The 20,006-nt window shown below is 49.4% G+C and overlaps 1 protein-coding gene across 1 annotated transcript, besides 1 other annotated feature; it reads right to left on the reverse strand.

The window, feature by feature from the left end:
- Positions 1-4,287: part of a repeat region that runs on past the window's edge.
- A 3,476-nt stretch (positions 4,288-7,763) lies between these two features.
- ETH_00003895 (uncharacterized protein) lies at positions 7,764-8,902 on the reverse strand (the record flags this gene model as incomplete). The annotated part of the gene is made up of 2 exons (XM_013377597.1): positions 7,764-7,993; positions 8,053-8,902. The coding sequence occupies 2 exons, from the start codon at positions 8,900-8,902 to the stop codon at positions 7,764-7,766; spliced, it is 1,080 nt and encodes a 359-aa protein (XP_013233051.1).
- Between the last annotated feature and the right edge of the window lie 11,104 nt (positions 8,903-20,006).

A 20,006-nucleotide genomic window follows, 5' to 3' on the forward strand; every position in this document is an offset into this window, starting at 1 on the left:
CGCGCATTCCTGGCCAGTAGTAGTGCTTGCTGAGAGCCGCAAAGTTCTTCTGGCCTCGATGGCCGGCTGTGACGTGGTCGTGATATGAATGCAGAACGTGAGTAAGGAACTCAGGGAATTGTGGGACGCAGATGCGCCACAGTCCATGAACGCGGATGTGCAGGTAAGGCTCTACATAGCGAAACGTAAATTGGCGATTACAAAACTCGATTCGCAGAGCTTCTCCTGGTTGGTTTGCTGCGGCTTTGTAGGGAACGCGAAAAACAGGGCACTTCAAGTAAGCTTGCGGCCAATTGCGCACATCAGGAGGGTCAGCTGGAGGCTTCGTTGTGAGTGTAGGAGGTTCCGGCTCTGGGTTGGGATCCGGCGGCGCAGGTGAAGTCGCAGACGGCAGGCTGCGTCGTCTAGGTCGTCGCGAACGAATTCCGGCGAGCTCCCTGTAGTTGGCAGGCCGACCACGAGAGCGGGGAGCTGCGATTGCTTGTCCTATTGCGAGCATCAGTCATCAGTGGTGTCGATTGTGTGTCGTGCGAACAGGTGTTAGGAAGACCGGGACGGCGAGACAAGGCATCACCAACTAGTGTAGCCACCGGGCGGTGCGTCCGCGCAGAGACTTTGATGCTTGGAGTCGTTGGAGATGGGTGAGAGCTTAATGATCAGTGTAAGCCGTTACCTTGGAAACATGGAGCAAGTGCGACCACTCGTCCAGTGCCATGACCAACGCCAAGAGTTCCTGATCTTAGATCGAGTATCTGTGTTGTGGGGTTCATGACTTGGCTGAGGAAGCCGATGGGCTTGCCATCTTGTTCCAGAACTGCTCCATCGCATAACCAGAGGCATCCGTGTATAGCTCGAAGGGTTTCGTGATGTCAGGGACTTGTAAGTGAAGTCGATTAAGCGCTGTTTGAGCTGCCGCACCGCTTGCGTATGAAGCTCCGTCCACTCGAAACTGACGTCTTTACGCGTTAGATGAACCAGCGGCCGGGCAACGTCTGCATAGTCCGGTCCCATGAACATGCGACAGTAATTTATGGTACCGAGGAACTGGCGCACTTGCGTTTCGTTCTCCAGCACCTCTGGCCAATGCTGGATGGCTGCGATTTTATCTTTTGCGGGTTTGATCCCTGCAGCAGAAATGATATAACCCAAATAAGTAATTGTTTGCCTTGCAAATTTGCATTTGCGGAATTTTGGGTAGAACTGGTGTCTAAGAAAAATGCTTAGGACTTGTCACAGAAGAGAAACGTGCCCAGAGAGGTCAGAACTATAGATAAGTACATCATCTAGGTACGTAATAACACCCTGGCCCAATAAAGGTTGTAGATAGGCATTAATATTGGCCTAGAACGTAGCGGGAGCACCCTTAAGGCCGAAGGGCATCACGCGGTACTCGAATAGTCCGAGAACGGACCGGAATGCCGTCTTCCACCGGTCTTCCTTAGCCATACGTATTTGATGGAATCCTGCTTCAAGATCCAAGGTGGAAAAATACTTGGCGCCTCCCAGAAGCTCCAGAATGGTTTGAATGGGAGGTAGTGGAAAATCAGGGGCTATCGTAAGGGCATTTAGAGCCTGGTAATTGGCAACCATACGCATCTTCCGCTCCCCGGAGCCATCATCACGTTTGTCCACCATGATCGTAGGAGAGCAAATAGGCGAATAGGTCGTTCCGATCCAACCACTGTCCGATAATTTAGCTATCTCCTGTTTGTGGAATGTGAGCTGATCTGGGGTCATACGGAATATTGCAGATTTCGCTGGAAGTTTTCCAGGCACAAGTAGAATATGGTGATCATGAGAGGCGCTTCGGCGGTAATGAATCCCTTAGGTAAGTTATCGGGAAAAACCGCTCGATACTCGTGCAACACCTGGGCAATCTCACATGGAATATGCTACGCCTCTGTCGAATTTATCCATTCGTCAAACAGGGTGCGCTCGAGCTTTGCCATAGGCCAGGGAGACTCCTCGTCACTCTCCGCTGCCGGCGACGCAGTTGAGGGCAAAGGACTACCCCAGCCGGAAGACGTCTGTTGATTCCCAATTAACGCGCAGCAAAGCGCGCCTTGCCATTCATCCGAGAACCTTAGGGGCACCGCCGAAGCGGCTTCGGGCAAAGCCAGTATGAAATGCAAACCGTACAATGGAGCGCTGAGACTCTTTGTGTCAGCCGCCGCCTGACGAACGAGTGACGTTATCCGCGCCTTCGCTTGAGTCTTCGCGTGGGACCTCCTTGGCGGGCGTAGGAATATAGCTGCCTCCTCGGCTGACGTACCCGCCACTTGTCTGGCCAATACCCCGTATGCTTGCTCTGCTGGGGTCCTTGGGTGTACTACGGTGGGACTATCACGTTGCAGCGTCGTTTCACCGGTCCGAACGACCGGTAACTCGCACCACTGGCCATTCACATAGGTTCGGAGCTTGTCTGACTGGAAATACCAGGCCACCTTGTGTTCCGTCAGCCAATCCAAACCTAAGACTAAGTCGTAGGGAACGGGTCCCACTAAAACGTCTCCGGAGAAATGCGTATCTCCGCACCACTGCGTCAATCCCGTCACTACCCGATCAATGCGTAATTGTTCACCTGCAGCTACGGTGAACCTATGTTCTTTAGGTAGTCTCCGCACTTTTAGCTGCAGTCGTTCGACTATTTTAGGACTAATGAAACTTCTCGAAGCCCCAGTGTCCAAGAGGGCCTCACAAAGACCCCCTGCGAGCTCAACGCGAAGTACCGCCGTCGTGCCCGCACAACACAACGCTCCCCCTTGATCGTAAGACTCTTTCGTGGAAGTCTCCCTCCACCAGTGTGGCACAATCTCTGTCACGTCTGACCTATAGCCGTCTTCTGTTGCCTCTGCAAACTTCCTGCTGCTATTCATCGTCGCGTCCAGAGTTTCTTCACTCAGGATCGACTCCGACCCAGACTCCCGCCGCGTTTCCGGAAACGGCTGAGTCCCTTCCGCGCGCTCATCGCTCTTATAAGCTCCTCCCGCAGTGTGGAGGAGTTGATTTCCCAATTCATGGGAGACTGGAATGGCGTTAGGGCTTGTCGCTACCGCACAGATCATCCCGTTGCCATGGCTACGCGGCCTAGAACGCTCGTCTCCACCCACGCCTAGGCCCGCACGTTTAATCGTTCCGTCTTCTCAGTGCTAGGACGGGTGGGCTCCCTACTGCTCTTATCCGCCGGCTCGGGCCGGCTCCGTTCATACGTAGAACAGTCCCGAGCATAGTGTTCCACACCGCCACACTTCTTGCATATTTCCCCCGGACGTTTGGTACGTTCCCCTTTGCTGAGGCAGACACGTGCCGGATGTCCGCGACCCTGACACTCAAAGCAGTTCACGTGGGTTCCCGCAGGTCGATTTTTAATTTCCTGGCGCTGACGGGGTCCATTAGCTTGCATAGCAGCCCTAATGGCTCGACTGGTACTTTCTCGTAGCCCCAGCACACTCTGCTTGGGCTCGTAGAGCCGTGCTGCGGCTGTCGCCGCTTGTTCCCACGACTGATATTTCACCTGTCCGTTATTGAAGATGGAGGTCCCTCGGTAGCCCGGTGCAGTAATAGTCATCGAGTTCGTCGGGGGCAACACCCAAAGGACGCTCCGCCACAACCGCAAACCGGTCCGTGTATTCCTTCGGGTTACCACTCCACCGTAGTTTAGCCAACTCCGTTAACAATTGACTCTGCGACATTGTTTTGTCAAACCGCTCCAAAAGTCTGCGCTATATCGTAGCCCACTCGCTTAGGTCGATAGTTCTCCGTAGATACATGCAGTACGTTAGAGCCGGGCCCACACGGTGGTCAATAACTGCATTTCCCCACTCGCGCGGCTCCAATCCCATCTGGGTGTACCGGCGTTCGATGAGCAGCAGAAAGACCTGCATAGTGCTGCCGTGTTCTGGTAGTATGGGAATCGTTGCGCCCGATTCCACGGTCCCCCCAATAACAGTCCTTATCACACTCATAGCGGACTGGAATTGGTCCCAGGTGACGAAGGGACTGTTCCTTGGTATAACATTGGTCATACGTATCGCCTGCGGGGGCGCTTCCTTATGCTCATGCGGCCGCTCTGCCATGGTGGGCTTCGGAGTAGCATGGCGATGATGGGCCTGCGTCCCGCTGGGCATTTTGCTCACTGGCATTGTAGAAGTCTCCTGCGGGGTGGGACCGATAACGCGTCCGTTGCGGAGATGCATCCCTTACCGAGCGAAGATTTCTAGGCGTGAATCATTAAAACATTGTATTTCTACTCCCAAGTCCGGAAAGAACAAAGATTCGATTCCCGGAGCAGCCCCCAAATGCAGTGCACAGCGCCTACTGCTGCGACTACGCTGCTACCTGCCCCCTCGAGCAGGGGCCTATGATCGGCACCTAACGTTGGCCAATTTCCTTGAAACAGTAGCCTATATATATCGAAATACAGCAATTCTTAGTTGTTCAAAATCTGTTATCGTCAAATCCGCCCCACTCAGGGTGCTCGCCTCCTCGAGCCTGTGGGGAGGAGGCCTGCACTGGTGCCGGCGCTATCGCCAGCTCCAGTCTCCACGCATTGTCAGGCACCTCTAGTGTATGCATGTTAATTCGCAGACAAAATGCTTTACTTTGATCCTAGTAAGATGGTCCTGTCCTCCTCCAGTGTTGCGACCTCTTGTAGGTCGCTAGCTAGCTGTATTCTATAGGTCACCAGCAAGCCCTATTGTAGTGCCTGTGCATTACAATATCACTCCTTCTCCATGGCTAGGTGGCCTAGAGTATTCGTTTTCGACCGCGTCACCCCTAATGTTTAAACATTCAGACCTCTCAGCGCTGACACGGGTGGGCTGTCCACTGCTCTGGATCTCTGTTCCACTCCTGCCTCAGTCGTATAGACGACAGTCCCGAGCAGAGCCACGCTTCTTACAGGTCTCTCCCGGATGCTTGGTACGTTCTCTTTTGCTGGGACAAACTCGTGCAGGGTGTCCTCGACCCTGACGCTCATAGAACTTCCCGGGTTTCCCCCCAGTCTGGTTTTCTTTTCCGTGGTTTCTACGGGGTCCACTTGCCTGGACAGCCTCTCTGATGGCTCGATTGGTCCTTTCTCGCAGCTCTAGCACGGCCTGATTATGCTCGCAGAGTCTCGCTGCGGCTGTCAGCGCTTGCTCATACGAGTGGTACTCCACCTGCCCGTTATTTGTTATGCGAAGATGAAAATCCGTTTGTAACCCTGTGCAACAATATTCAGCGAGTTCTTCGGGAATGACCCCCACGCCACGCTCCTCTATAGTCGCAAACTGGTCCGTGTACTTCTTAGAGTTGCCTTTCCACCGTACCTTAGCCAACTCCGTTAACAATTGTCTCTGCGACGTTGTTCTGTCGAACCGCTCCAGAAGCCTCCGCTAAACCGCCTCCGAGTCACATAGATCGACAGTTCGCCGCAACTACATCCAATAAGTCGAGGCCCGGCCCACAAGGTGGTCAACCACCCCCTTACGGGGCTCTGTGTGTACCGTCGTTCGATGCGCAGCAAAAAGGCCTCAATAGTGAGGCTATCTTCAGGAAGCATGGGGAGCGTTGCGTACGATGCCCAGGGCCCCCACACAGCATCCATCATGACAGGCATTGCGGAGTGGAGTTGGTCCCACGTGAAGTACGGCCCGTTTGCACGCAGGCATACAACATTGGGTATAGGTGTCAGATGCGGGGGCGCCTACATATGCACATGCGGCTGTTCTGCTACGGTAAGATTCGGGGTAGCATGACGAGTTGGTCCCCTGGCCCGCTGGGCACTCTGTTTGAGGACACTGCTGACGTCTCCTGTTGAGTTAAGCCGGTAACACATTCGTTGCGCAGGTGCATCCCCAGCTTCTTGGGACGCGGCTTTCCGCATCTGTTGGAGCGGATCCTCCTGGAAAAAATTATGTTCAAACAATTCTCATCCAAACATTGCCATTCCCCTACTCTGAGCCTGGCTCACGAATAGGGGGCCCTTCTGGCAATTCCTCTACATTTGACTCATATGTCATAAAGCAATATCAAAACATCAATAAACTGTTGTCATTCGAGTCTCTGCATCGAAGCTTTCAAAAGTCTCCGATCATAGTACTTGTTTCCTTGCCCCGGTCGGGGCGGTGTCCCGCACCGGTGCGGGCGTTATCGCCAGCCACAATCTTAGGATATTCGCAGATACTTCTAGTTTACACATGCTATCTTGCTAGTAAATTGCCGTACTTCGTTACTAGTAAGAAGTTTCTGCGCTCGTTCAGCGTGCTGACCAGCTAGGTACCCTCCTAATATCACCAGCAAGCGCCATTGCAGTGCCTGCGCATTACAACAATTCCAAAAATTTTTCATTAATGCGCTTGATAATCATAACGGTCAAGCGACCGCTAGCGGCTGAGGACAGAATAACTCCTTTTGAGTCCTCAGCAAGGACAAATATTTGCCAGCCATGCATATAGATACTGTAGTGCGCAGGCACTACAACAGGGCTTGGTGGTGACCTATAGAGGAAATGTAGTGCGCAGGCACTGCAATGGGGCTTGCTGGTGACCTATAGAGGATAGCTAACTGATGGCCTATAAGCGGTTAAGAGGTTGAGACGTGGATTGAGCGCTGTAACCTCTTACTAGTGAACTAGAAATGCAATTCATTATCAAACTAACATGTATAAACTAGAAATGCGTGCGGATGCTCTAAGATTGGGGCTGCCGACAACGCCGGCACCAGTGCGCGTCACATTACCACCGGACAAGCAAAGCAAGAACGATACGAAACGACATAAAAAAATTATGGTTTTCAGAACTTGAAACAAACGGACTTTTTAATAATTTGGTAGATGTTACGCGGCAGATGCGTCAGTAATAGAGGAGATTTCATTGGATAGCAGAGTTCAGGGTTGCGCAGCAACGTAGACGCTGCTGAGAGCGCAGTGTACTACACTTTGGGCCGATTCTCGATTAACACGCAGCAAAGGGCGCCTTGCCACTCGTCCGTGAACCTCAGTGCCACTGACGAGCCAGCGCCGAGCAAAGCCACGATGTAATGCAAACCGTGCAATGCTGCCCTGAGATTCTTTGCGTCGGCGGCCGCCTGGTGAACAAGCGACGTTATCCGTGCCTTCGCCATAGTCTTCACATGGGATTTATAAGTTTTACGTGGCAGCCGTAGGAATATGGCGGCGTCCTCCGCTGACATACCCGCCACTTGCTTAGCCATGTGCTTGCTCCGCAGGAGTCCTTGGAGGTGCTACTATGTGACTGTCACCCTGCAGTGTCTCTTCACCCGTCCTGACGACCGGTAACTCGCACCACTGGCCGTTCACATAGGTCTGGAGCTTGTCGGGATGAAAATACCAGGCCACTGTATGTTCAGGCAGCCAATCCAAACCCAAGACTAAGTCATAGGGAACGGGTTCCACTAAGAAGTCCCCGGAAAAGCGTGCGTGTCCACACCACATCGTCAATCCCGTCACAACTCGATCAATGCATAAATGTTCACCTGTAGCTACAGTGAACCTATGGTCTTCTGGATGTCTCCGCACCCTCAGCTGCAATCGTTCGACTGTTTTAGGGTTAATGAAACTTCTCGAAGCGCCTGTGTCTAAAAGCGCCTCGCATGAAGCTCCTGCAAGCTCAATGCGAAGTACCGCTGTTGCACCCGCGTAACACAAGGCTCCTCCTTGGTTGCAAAATTCCCTCGCACTAGTTTCCCGCCATCAGTGCGGCATAGTCTCTATCGCTTCTTGCCTGCAGTCTTCTTCTGTCGCTTCTGCAGATTTACCGCTGCTATCCGTCTTCTCGCTCGGAGCCTCCTCTCTCCGCAGCGGCGCCGGGCCAGACTCCAACCGGCTGAGTCCCCTGCACGACCTCATCGCTCATTTTGTTTTTCTCCACCGTCTTGAGGAGGCGGTTCCCCCGCTCCAGGGAGACTGGAATGGCATTAGGTCCTGTCGCTACCGGACACATCATCCCTTTGCCATGGCTACGAGGCCTAGAACGCTCGTCTCCAACCACGCCTAGACCTCGCAGTTTAAACGTTCGGTTTTCTCAGTGCTGCGATGGATAGGCTGCCTACTGCTCTTGTTTTCCGGCTCGGCACGGCCTCGGTGGTGTGTAGGACAATCACGAGCATAGTGTTCCAGACCTCCACACTTCTTGCAGGTCTCTCCCGGGCGCTTGGTTCGTTCCTCTTTGCTGGGACAAACTCGTGCCGGGTGTCCACGACCCTGGCGCTCGTAGCAGCTCCCGGTGTTTTCTCCAGGCCTAGTTCCATTTTTCTGCTTCCGCTGAGTTTCAGTTGCCTCAGTAGCAGCTCTTATGGCTTGATTAGCCCCTTCTCGTAGCTCTAGCACGGTCTGCATAGATTCATAGAGTCGCGCTGCTGCTGTCGCCGCTTGTTCCCAGGAAGTATACTTCACCAGCCCATTATTTCTAATGAGAAGATGGTGGTCAGTTGGTAGCCCAGCGCAGTAGGAGTCAGCGAGTTCGTCGGGGGCGACCCCAACTTCACGCTCCGCTACAGCCGCAAATTGGTCCGTATACTCTTTAGTGTTTCCATTCCACCGTACTATAGCCAACTCCGTCAGCAGTTGACTCTGCGACATTGTTTTGTCGAAGCATTCCAGAAGCCGGCGTTGTGCAGTCGCCCAGTCGCTTAGGTCGATAGTTCGCTGTAGGTACATCCAATAAGTTAGAGCCGGACCCACAAGACGGTCGATAGGTGCGTTCCCCCAGTTGCTGGTCCCCATTCCCATCTGGATGTACCGTCGTTCCTTACGCATCAAAAAGGCCTGCATAGTACTACCGTCTTCAGGGAGCATCGGTGACATTGCACTCAATTCTCTAGACCTAGCTATAACATTCTCTATCACAGTCACCGCAGAGTGGAATGGGTCCCACGTGATGTACGGACTGTTCTCTAGCATGCCGTTAACATTTGCTATAGGTGCCACCTGCTGGGGTGTCTCCTTATGCCCGTGCGCCCGCTCTGCCGCAGTGGGTTTCGGCGTAACATGTCGAGGTTGGGTTGGTGGCTCCACTGGGCAATTTGTTTACTGACATTGTAGAAGTCTCCTGTTGCGTAGGTCCGACTAGGTGTCCGTTGCGTAGGTGCATCCGTTACTCAGCTAAAATATCTAGCTGCGAATTATTAAAGCAAAGTATTTCTACCCTCAGGTCCGGGGAAAATGGTTTTTTGATTCCCGGAACGGTCCCCAAACGTAGTACACTGCGCTCTCTACAGCGTCTACGATGCTGCACAACCCTGAACTCTGGCGTTCGATGAAATCTTCTCTACTACCGAGGCATCGGTTGCGTATCGTCTATCAATTTATTAAAAAGAGCGTTTATTTCAACTATTCCAAACCATATTTCATAAAAAGTCATTTTTATCGTTCTTCGTTTGCTGGTCCGGTGTAGATAACGCGCACCGGCGCCGGCGTTATCGGCAGCCCCAATCTTAGAGCATTCGCACGCATTTCTAGTTTATACATGTGAATTTGTTAATAAATTGCATTTCTAGTTCACTAGTAAGAGGTTACAGCGCTCAATCCGCGTCTCAACCTCTTAACTGCTTATAGGCCTTCAGTTAGCTATCCTCTATATGTAGTGCACAGGCACTACAATAGGGCTTCCTGGTGACTTATAGAAGATAGCTGGCTAGCGAACTACAAGAGGTCGAATCACTGAACGAGGACAGGACCCTCTCACTAGGATCAAAGTAAGGCAATTTGTCTGCGAATTAACATGCATACACTAGAGGGGCCCTTAAATACGTGGAGACTGGGGCTGGCGGTAGCGCTGGCACCAGTGCAGGCCTCCTCCCCACAGGGCCTAGGAGGCGAGAACCCCGAGTGGGGGAGAATTTCAAAATAACAGATTTTGGACAACCAAAAATAACTGTATTTCGTTATATTTGGGCTACTGTTTCAAGGAAATGCGCCAAAGTTACACTCTTATCATAGGCACCTACTCGAGGGGACAGGTAGCAGCGTAGTCGCAGCAGTAGGCGCTGTGCACTACACTATAGGTCAACAGCAAGTCCCATTGTAGTGCCTGCGCACTACAATAAGCGGCCACCTAGGCAAGCAAAAGGAAGCCTTCCAGAGCAAATAGTGGACTCTACCGCGCTACTACCGTATGATGCTCGCATCATCTGATGCTACAGATCAGCTTGGAAAATCATATGCTGAAGCTCTACATCTATCACGCCCACAGTAAGTATGGCGGATGCCCATCCATAGCGATACCTTGTTCGCGAACTAGAACCCATACAAGCTGCTGTATGACTACTGTCCAGTCCGGCTGTTTTGTAGGCCAGGCTAGGCCATACAGTGCCTGCTATACTGTATTAAATTAGGCAATGCCTCATGCAGCTAAATATGCACAGGATACGATATTCTGGAGACACTCTATGCTGGGCGAATGCGCCGACCAAGGCCTTAATACCTACATGTCGAACTGAGCACAAACATAGTTCAAAAATGCACGATGAGATGTGTATGGCGTTTATGATTAAATTATGACTGAGGAATGTCTCCACTTGCTTCGTTAAGGAATTCCCGAGTCATGTTCAGGCCACCTGAAGCTTAGCATACCTTTTGCAATGAGTAGCCCTGCATCTCTTTCACTACAAATGTTTCTACATATCACAGCTTACTCGACACTAGACATATTTTATCTCTCGTTTTTTCTCCATCGCTGCGTGGTGATGCTACACGCAGCAGCTTCAGCGTCTCTTGCAAGCCCCAAAATGCAGGCCTATCTTGAAAACACGCTAGGTCTTATTGCCACAGCATTAGCTCTTTTATATGGTGAGGTGATTAGTTTTACTTATGACATCACGAAACGTTCTCTGAAGTATCTGGCTTCGAAGGTAATTTGTGGGCTACATTCTAGAGCTGCGCTACAACATGCTTTGCGCATGACCCTGGACGGGCGATGTATGCTCAGCCCCTGTATGCTGATCTTACAAAACTCAAATTGCTTAATGAAACAAACTTGGTTGAACAACAGGGCAAGGATTTGTGTTGTTTCTTCAGCGAAAGCAACCTCTGGTGCATGAACGCGTTACTGCAAAGCCGGCTCCTTCCGGGTAAGTGATTCATTGCGTTGTGTATCACTGGAGCTTCTAACTTTTCAGGGGGCATTTTTAAACCCACGTTCATTCTTCTGAACTTGCTCTTAGTGGCCTACTTCCGCATCTACAGAAAGGTCACCGCTTTTCTACACTGTGCTGTCCCCCCCTACTTTGCTCGTCTTCTTGTGCTTTGTAGCCGCTTCTGCCACACAGAAAGCCGGATCTTGGGTTAGCTGATCTAGTGGGAGAAAAGAGCAAGCGACACTTTTGGCCAGAACTATCAATGGATCGTCGTTGGAACAGAAATGTATATCTTATATATAAAAATATAGGAAGCCTACGAGTCCTCATTCATACTGCAAAGCTGATGGGAATCTATTCTAAAACAGACTCAAAAATATATTTAAACTCACCTTACATTCTTCAAATAGCTCAAATGCCTTTGGACATGCCACATAGGAAAATCATGGGCACTTGCATGGATAATATAGATAGCCCGATGCTTTTAGCAGGGTACGCACCTGCTCATCTGTACTGCACAGGCACTACAGTGGTTCCCCAGCGAACTTATAGCGAGCGCATAGTGACCTCCTCCATTGAAGGAAAACGATAAATTGCAATAACAGTATCGCGTGAGACCAACTAGGCAGGATATAGAGCCAGCTAGGTATGAGAGTCACCTAGGTATGAGGGTCAACCGGCCGGGAGCGCCAACAGGCTATCCGAGGCTAGCCGCAGCCGTGCATCAGTTTTGGGACAGCCAGAATGGCTGAGGCGCCGACCCACCTAAGGGGCTCAGATCGAGGCAGAACATTATAGCCTTCTATAGTCTCCTTTTTGTGGAAAAAAGGGACTAGAAACATGACTTAGGACGAATTATGTGGCTTTAAGGGGTGTTCGCATGATTTGTCGGGATGTCCCTCTCAGTGAAGCGCTTAGGTGTGTAAATATTGGAAGCGGTGAGTCCAGTCATGCACGACACTGTTTCATGTGTCACCATGCTCTTCAATCAAGAGTGTCGAGGCAAAAAAAAGTGAATTTTTGGCTCCTACTCAAGACTCTCAAAAATCCTTAGGTAGCTCCTCTTTCTAAAGCCTGAGATTGTTTGGTGCCATACAAAACTTGCGAAACTTGGAAGGAAGCCTGCCAGAGAGCACTGAGACGTGTTAGTCGTGACGGTGCAACGGGCTGGCACTATGTGAACAAGCACAGCTGGACGTTCACTCAACACATCAATCTTCTTCGCAAGTGATTTTTACTCACAAACAATCCGGAACCGTTCACAAACATTATACATGTAGGCACAGCGCAGGACCCCGTTGACTGCTCATTCGTGTTCTTGCCACCTAGGCGTAAAGGGGAGCATGACACTTGACTGCCTTCTTTTGAGTTACGACTGCAAAAACAAAAACTCCCTGTCTGTTCCCACAGGGCCGTAGAGGGACATGTCTATCTAATTTTGACAGAGCCAGTTTGAGATGATGCCGCTGCAGTGGACCATGGAGACATCTGAATTCCTGCGTGCATGTTGTAACTGATGACGCAATGTCGGCTTGGTTCCTGCATCCTAGTTGTTCCGCGTAAGAACTGCGCGTAGAAATACCGCCACCTCAATTTCTTCCTTTGGCATATGCTGTGTATGTTTCGCCGTATCCAATTGTAGGTGGATTGCAGGGCAATAAACTTGATGTCGATGAATACACCGGCCCGTTGTCTCCTGCTCTCCGCCGATGCACACCGAGTCTGTAGCGCAGAATCTTCCATTGTTCTTTTTCTTTTCCCCAACGCTGCCACTGTAGTGGTAAGGCCAACGTTCTCAGCTGCCTTCGTTGTGTGCCTCCTCCTCTACTGCCCATTGACTGTGGTGCTTTCTCGCCCTTATGTCCTCCATTCGCACCAAACGCAGGGATGATCTGATTGTGTTGCCGACTCAGCTAAAAGTTGCTCGCCTGTATGATTCTTTGCAGCGTTGCAACCTTCGATTATGTTGAACTGTTTATGGTCTATTCATTGCTCAGCATTCTTCTGTAGTTTGCCTGTGTGCTTGCATAGGGATATGCAAAAGCGCATCTTCTTATGAAATTGCAGTCGCTAATTGTGATACCAGCTTTATATGCCTGTGAGCACCTGGAGTAGACTTGTACTCAGTATCGTTTTGCTGCCCAGAGTTTATAAGTGTGCACGGCCCAATACCTTTTTCTCACGCTATCCGGCAATCCATCGGCGTTACAATTAAGACTGAGCACTTAGAAGCAAAACGCGTGAACTGTCCCTAGAGAGGAACAAGACTATCTCGGCTCCTAAGGCCTTTCCTGTGCCTGGCTAGCATCATCGAATTTTCTGAAAACCGGGCTGGAAAATTTAAAATGTGGTATTACGAGTAAGCATAATTCTTGAAAATTGGAAAAACGGGACTTGGGAGAGTCCCCGACGCCTAGCTACGCACTGTACGGAGTCCCTTCTAACTACAGAGTCACAGCCAGCCTCAAGCTTGATCCTCACGACAGACTGTGCAGCATCTACCATACATTTATTGACTTCATGCAGTGAGAGGGCTACAGCGTGATCGCCAGAACATTGAGTGTTCTTCACTGCCTGCTTCGTTTTCGTGGCCGGAATCACAATAGTGGCTCATCTATTCGAAATACAAAATGGCGATACGAGGTTTTATCCACTTGCCTTTATGTAATCCATGATGCAACCCATGCGTTGTGCTATACTTCAGTACAACAATTCTAATGAATCAGCCTAGAGAAGTGAGCACTTGAAATCGAAATGACCGCTACATTCAGATGGTTATCTTATGTAGTTAGAGCTACTCAAAAAGAGGTGCTCCGCTTGTTATCAAGTAACTAGAGCTTGTGGCACCTCTTCGACAAAAAGTCGCGCATGTCGAAAATTTTGGGTCACTTGAAAAATTGGATTACAAGGAATAAACCGAAAAATTTCCCCTTTTGAAGCAATGGATACATCAAAGCCACAAGGCACGCATCCCCAGGAGAAGGGGATGCTGAATCTTCTCTTGAGATAATTCACGTAGCTACAAACACTCAGCTTCATTCACCGACTCAGCAGAAATTACTGCAATTCTTCAAATACTACGCCATGTGTTTTGGCAATACTTTTCGTGTACTTTTTGCTTTCGATGTATTCCAGTGAATTTCCAAAGCGCCATCTCAAACGTCGATGCACTGCTAGTGCAGAAAGCCTGTGGAGAAAAATAACTAAGGGAAATATACGAGTCCCTGTATCGCTTCTCAAATTGTATGTTACTTGATATCCGGTCGCCAGAAAATTCGGCTGCTATTAGCTAAATAGAAAAGGAAAATTATTCTCATACAGATTACACATACCATTGAATCCAGAACTTGAAATACAAAATACCAGGTCGAAGGCAAGCATATGCTTCTTGTGTTTACGTGCTGTATAAGGATTCAGAGAAACACACCAGTCCACTGACGTCAAACTTAAAACACGCAGCCTAGGTATTTGCTAAACAGGGTGGAATTGACGTACGAGACTGGTTGACTTTCGTTTGCCCAACTATGTTTTCTATCTCCTGTACACTCTATGACATTTGTTCCAAAGATTAGTGAAGAAGCGTTCCAGTTCTCATGCAAAAGAAAACGCTCATACTACTTCTGTATCTTGAATTTACCGATGAGACTTATGTGCAAACAGTTCGTCCCCCCGCCAAATCCAATCTATTATTTTCCCCAGTCCTGTCAACGTTCCACAGTTTTCACTAAAATGTGCACTTTGATTCAGCCAGTACTCAAGCTTTACATGCCTTTGCGGAAAGAGCCATAAATGGAACTGAATCAAAGGCTGCAAGATTTCCAGATCTGTTTCACCAGCTTCCAGTACCACTCTAAAATGCCAAAACATAGTAGAGATAAGTAAAGGAAAATTGTAAAAATTGACTGATGTATTTGGAACAGCTAAATGCAAGGTAAGTCACAAAGGGCCATTCTGCAGTGCTATTTCATATCTGGCTACCCTGTGCGACATTAGCAGCCGTAGAAACAGAAGGGTTTGCAGGAAGTCCTGCCTGAATTAAAGAGAAAAATGAGGAAACTCGACGGCTCGCAGCGGAACATTATTATCTACGCGGACAAAGCACAAAGGCTCGGAACCAGAGTCGTGCAACTGCGGCCATGGAGGTTGGCCGTCTCGGAAGGATGAAAAGCTGACAGAGCCAAGCGGCAGCGCAAAGAAACCGCAAGCATAATTAAATCGGAACTATTAAGAACACAAAATTGAGGGATTATCGACTAAAAGAATGACTTGCAAACTGGGAAACGTTGTGCAGATGAAACTAGTCTTCTGATTGAGGGCGTCCTTGACGTTGCCACGCCTGGTATTATACTAATGTTTAAGGCGAAAGAACAGCAGAAACTACTCACTTTGTACGCAGAATTAGGACGTCTTTGGAGGATTATATATCTAGTGCTCAAACCGTCACGCCACAGAACACCACAGATGACCGGCTCAGCCTTAGATGCGACAGCCAGGACTCAAAGAAAATATTCACAAGCAAACTTAGAAGGTACGCTTCGAGCCAAACATTGCAATTATGATACCACAGGATATAAGAAAATTGAATTTGCATGGCGCCGCTCTGTCTTCGACTAACATGCACAGCGAACAAACATGACTGTACTGCTGGAGCCAGTGAGCGGCCAAGTAACCCTGTTGTAGACCACGTAAGAATGGAAGGATACCACTGATTATTATTTCTCGAAACATGTACTGATCAATTTATCAGTACAACTTTTTCTAAAAATCGTCGGCGAGAATACTGCTCATGCAATGAACCGCGTGCATTTTGCGGCCGGGCGGTAGCATTACTCTAGATGCGGTTCTACCTCACAGGTTAACCATGCAGTGGTGTGGGGTAGTCCATTGGGGACCATGGCAACGGGACAAATAGAGAAATTCCGTCTCAGCATTTTTGTACTGACATAAAATTTGAGACTTTTGTTTTAGTTACTCTTGCTTTCTCACTGAAAATGCGCCAATACTTGTTGGTACCCAATTTTTTTCTCGCTGTCACCGTGACCCACGAAGTCCGTGCAGCAGAAAGGGCGCCTTTACTAAGCGAGGTCCCATGTGCATTGGACAGGGAATTAGCTTTGCAGAATAGCCGAAATCCTGCTTTTTCTAGAAGACAGTGGCTCCACCCTTCTTCTGTCATTGCGAGCCTTGCTTTTGTCTTGGCTGCAGTGGCAGTAGGCTTTGCTATATTGGGGTGCTACAGGGCACTCAGAACTCAGTCCTTGAGAGGAATTCATGGCCTTCGAAGTCGAAGGATATCGGCCAGTGGATCAAAGTCTTGCTCTGTAAGTTAGAACACAGGAAGACACTCACTGCCACCTGTAACGGTTCCGGATGGTCACTGCTGTCAGCTACCACGTAACACATGGGCGGATGCGTATTGTTTGGTAAGAAAAAACATGAAAAACAGGGCGTAAGTAATGGCCCCATCCCCGCCATTTGCAAGACAGGTCAGGAAACTTGCTGAAGACGGCGCTTTTGGCGTGGTTCGTGTTCATGAGCCTCCGTTAGTGGTGGGTTCATGTTCTTACAGCACACTGTAAACTGTCATGTGTAACAAGATGTGCGTGGGCTTCATAAAAGCGAATTTTCGGAGTATAATTGAAGCTTATTGCGTCGACCGCAGGGGAAATACAACAAATGCGCGGAGTGGGACGGCTCGAGCACAGAGCTTTTTGATTGCGACAGATTTAGCGCATCAAGACAGCATTTTAACACATTCAGCCTGCTTTTGAAGCATGGACCGAGCAAAGGGGGGTCCTGAAAGGTACCAGCATCTGATTAGTGAGGGACTATGAGCGGAAAAGTAGAACTTGCATTACAAGCCCCATGGAGCATATTGTGCAGGACAGTGAGACACAAATCACGCGTCACGAACAGATATGGTCTGCGCGTATTTGTGGTCTTCCCGGTGATGCAGCATGCGATGCATCTTGTGCTGGCAATGCTGCGGCACCCAGGTTCCATTAGACTGTGTGCCTGATCACACCTAGTGCTTTAAAGCGAGACGAACAATGGCTGCTCAGCACACGCCACTCATAGAATCACGCTCATGGCAAGACATACGAAATATATATTTCTTTCCGCGGATGGTCTGCTTTCTCGCTGGCTGAGGGACAAATGCATCTTAGAATGCTCGATCAAGTGTTAACGCACGTACCTTGCCTTCGTGAAAAGTGAAATAGGCTCACTAGATTAGGATTCAGCATGTGACTTGATACCCAAGGGCTAATTTTAGTTCAACGCATCGACTTTTCGACTGCAACCACTTACACATAGCGGAGGCGATTCCTCTGTGCGTTCGGGCACTTCCTAAGCAGCCTGGACAGAGCAAATTTAGCTTTAGCTGGAAAGTGATTTAATTTCAATCAAGCGAGTACATATGGAGGCCACCCTAGGTTGCTCCTAGCTGATACTTTACACTCTTAAGAGCTTCTGTGGTGCACATTAATTTGGCAGTAGTTTTGGCTTGCATTATCGCTGTATGGAGCGACGTTCACATATAAAGTCGTATCTGGATTCATCCTTATCACATGAGCATGCTTTGCTGCTGACGGCGCTCGATTTGCCGGAACTCTTCGGCAAACTGTTCATACGCTGTGCTCTGTGCATCATTCCGCCTGCCGTCCGAATTTGGTAGTTGCATTTTTCCTCGCAAGCGTTGCGATTGCAGATAACCCGGAGTGAATAGAGCGCTGCATTCGAGTATGCGTGACGCCTTGATGCTCTCTGCCGATGAAATAAGCAACAGAGACAAAGTAACATCCGGGTCTTTTGCTGACCTGGCGCATTGTGCTCGTGAAACCGTTATTTCCCAAAATAAGATTAACTGGTTGCCAGGGGCGTTGTGAACCATTACATTGCACAAGTCACGGCTTACAGGCCACCAGGCACTACGTTGCTGTCTACGCGCTTTGCCGAATGACGGTCTGCCGAAGGCCGCCTCAGGCCTACGGGAGGAATCAATCAAGGTCAGTCTATACGTTTTCCGCGTGGCGAGTGGCTTTATGTTCGTGGCGAATTTGTGAAGCGCGTGCGCAGCTTCAACAGGGGAGCAATCTCTATGTTAGAACATTATGGTCTGTAATGTGATGTCTTCTACTTTGTTTCAAAAATATGCACGTACGGTTGTATGTGAATGATGCGAATGAAAGGCGCGGTAAAAGCTGGTGTTCCTGTGTTCCTGTTCAGACAGACAAAACTGTTCTGTCACAGATGAAGCCTTATGTAGTTCTGTGGCGTGCTTTGCATATTTGTTCGAGTGGTGCGTCAGCGCAAAAGACTTTGCAGAGGTTCTCTTCCTTACTGTAAGGCCTGATGCGTGCAACTCCCAACTCTGTTCCAATACACTTGCACGGTTCTTCGCATTGTAGCTCCATTTGAAGTAACTAGCTAGTTGACGTGATTGCCGTTTGCTTAGCGACCTTTTGGCAGTGATTTTCACATTCTGTTTTCCACAGGAAGTCAGTTCAGCCAAATGCATTGTGTCGATTGTCCGTTGATTGAGCATGGGACTTGGGGCCACTGTGCTTCCGTTCTTGGAAGAAAACACGTCGACCATGCATGATTGATACACGGTGCAGTTGATGGAAGGGGACACTGTCGCCTGTGCGTTGTTGCAGGCAGATCGTAGTTGCCAACCGCTGCATGAAGATGCTGTTCCCTTGAGTTTTGTGAGTAAGGGCATGCTGCGTTTTGTACGTCTATTGATTCAAGAAGAATGGTGTATTCCTGTGTCTATTTTTTCTTGTTTCACATGAAATAGGATAGTGCTTGATGGAGTGTGTGCGAGGCTCACTGATAAAGGCAAATTGGGGTCCGCGGCAGATTGACGGTCTACAGTCATGGATATAACGTTTCGTTGAGCTGCAATATAGACCTCGCTCCGTTGCCCTCTTGAGTGTTTCTCGTATGCGTTCAAACAGGCGAGCTCTAGGCTCACCTTGCAGTTGTAAGTGTGTACACTTTATTGACGGCTTGTCCAAGTGCCTGCGGCGCCACATTAGGTGTGCCGTGTCCTCGGATAATCTGATTTACGCACAGGTGTCTCCATTAGTATTACACGGATGACTTGTGAAGCTGCAGGCCCTGGATAGGATACTTGATATCCCTCTTAGAAGGCTAGCGCCGTAGCCAAAATGACTTTTCTTGGATATTCTTGTAAACGTGTGACTATTACTCAACAACAACTTTATTGGTTACAAAAATAAAATGAATACAGGGGGTACTTCCAAGCATGCAGAATAATTAGTTTATTCCCTTTGCTACGTAAAAGAATGGTATTCCTCATTAAACTTTGAACGCTTCTAGGCGCTCGAGCACACGTAAAAGGGCTGCGTCAGGGAGGCCGTACTTGCCGATCGAGATATTGTACCCCGCGTGTCAGCTGCAGGTGCTCCGCGACACCGTGTACATATTCTTTTCACCGGCCTCTGTCAGGCACTTTCTGCAGCTCGTTCCAAATTGTTTCCTTCTCCCTTCCCAGCACACGGAACTGCATTTTGAGCTGTTCCATCGCTCTTGCGCCTCCTTTCATCCAGTTATTTTAGCTGTTCCATGCGATAAAATTGTCACCCAAAGTGCATTCGTTGACTGAGAGGACGCGTTGCGCTGCTTGTTCGATGGTCGTGATATGTAAGAGTATTTGTTGTCGCCGACGCGGATATGATGTTTCGTGCCTTACATCTGGCATTTGCTGCGAATTAGTTCAGACTGCTCTGTTTTCTCTCAGCGAATGGAAGTGCACTTTGAACACCGTGCTGTGTGGACAGTTTGCGTTTGTAAGGTGTTTTGAGCTGTTGGTTAGAACACTTGAGCCGTTGCAGGAAGCTCGCTGGAGAGGACACGGCATAGCGTTGGCTGTCCGCTGGATGAACGGAGACTTCGGTGTAACT

This window comes from Eimeria tenella, genomic scaffold (genome assembly GCF_000499545.2).
Source record: "Eimeria tenella Houghton genomic scaffold, Eth_scaff57, whole genome shotgun sequence".
In the NCBI taxonomy this organism is placed as follows: Eukaryota; Apicomplexa; class Conoidasida; order Eucoccidiorida; family Eimeriidae; genus Eimeria; species Eimeria tenella.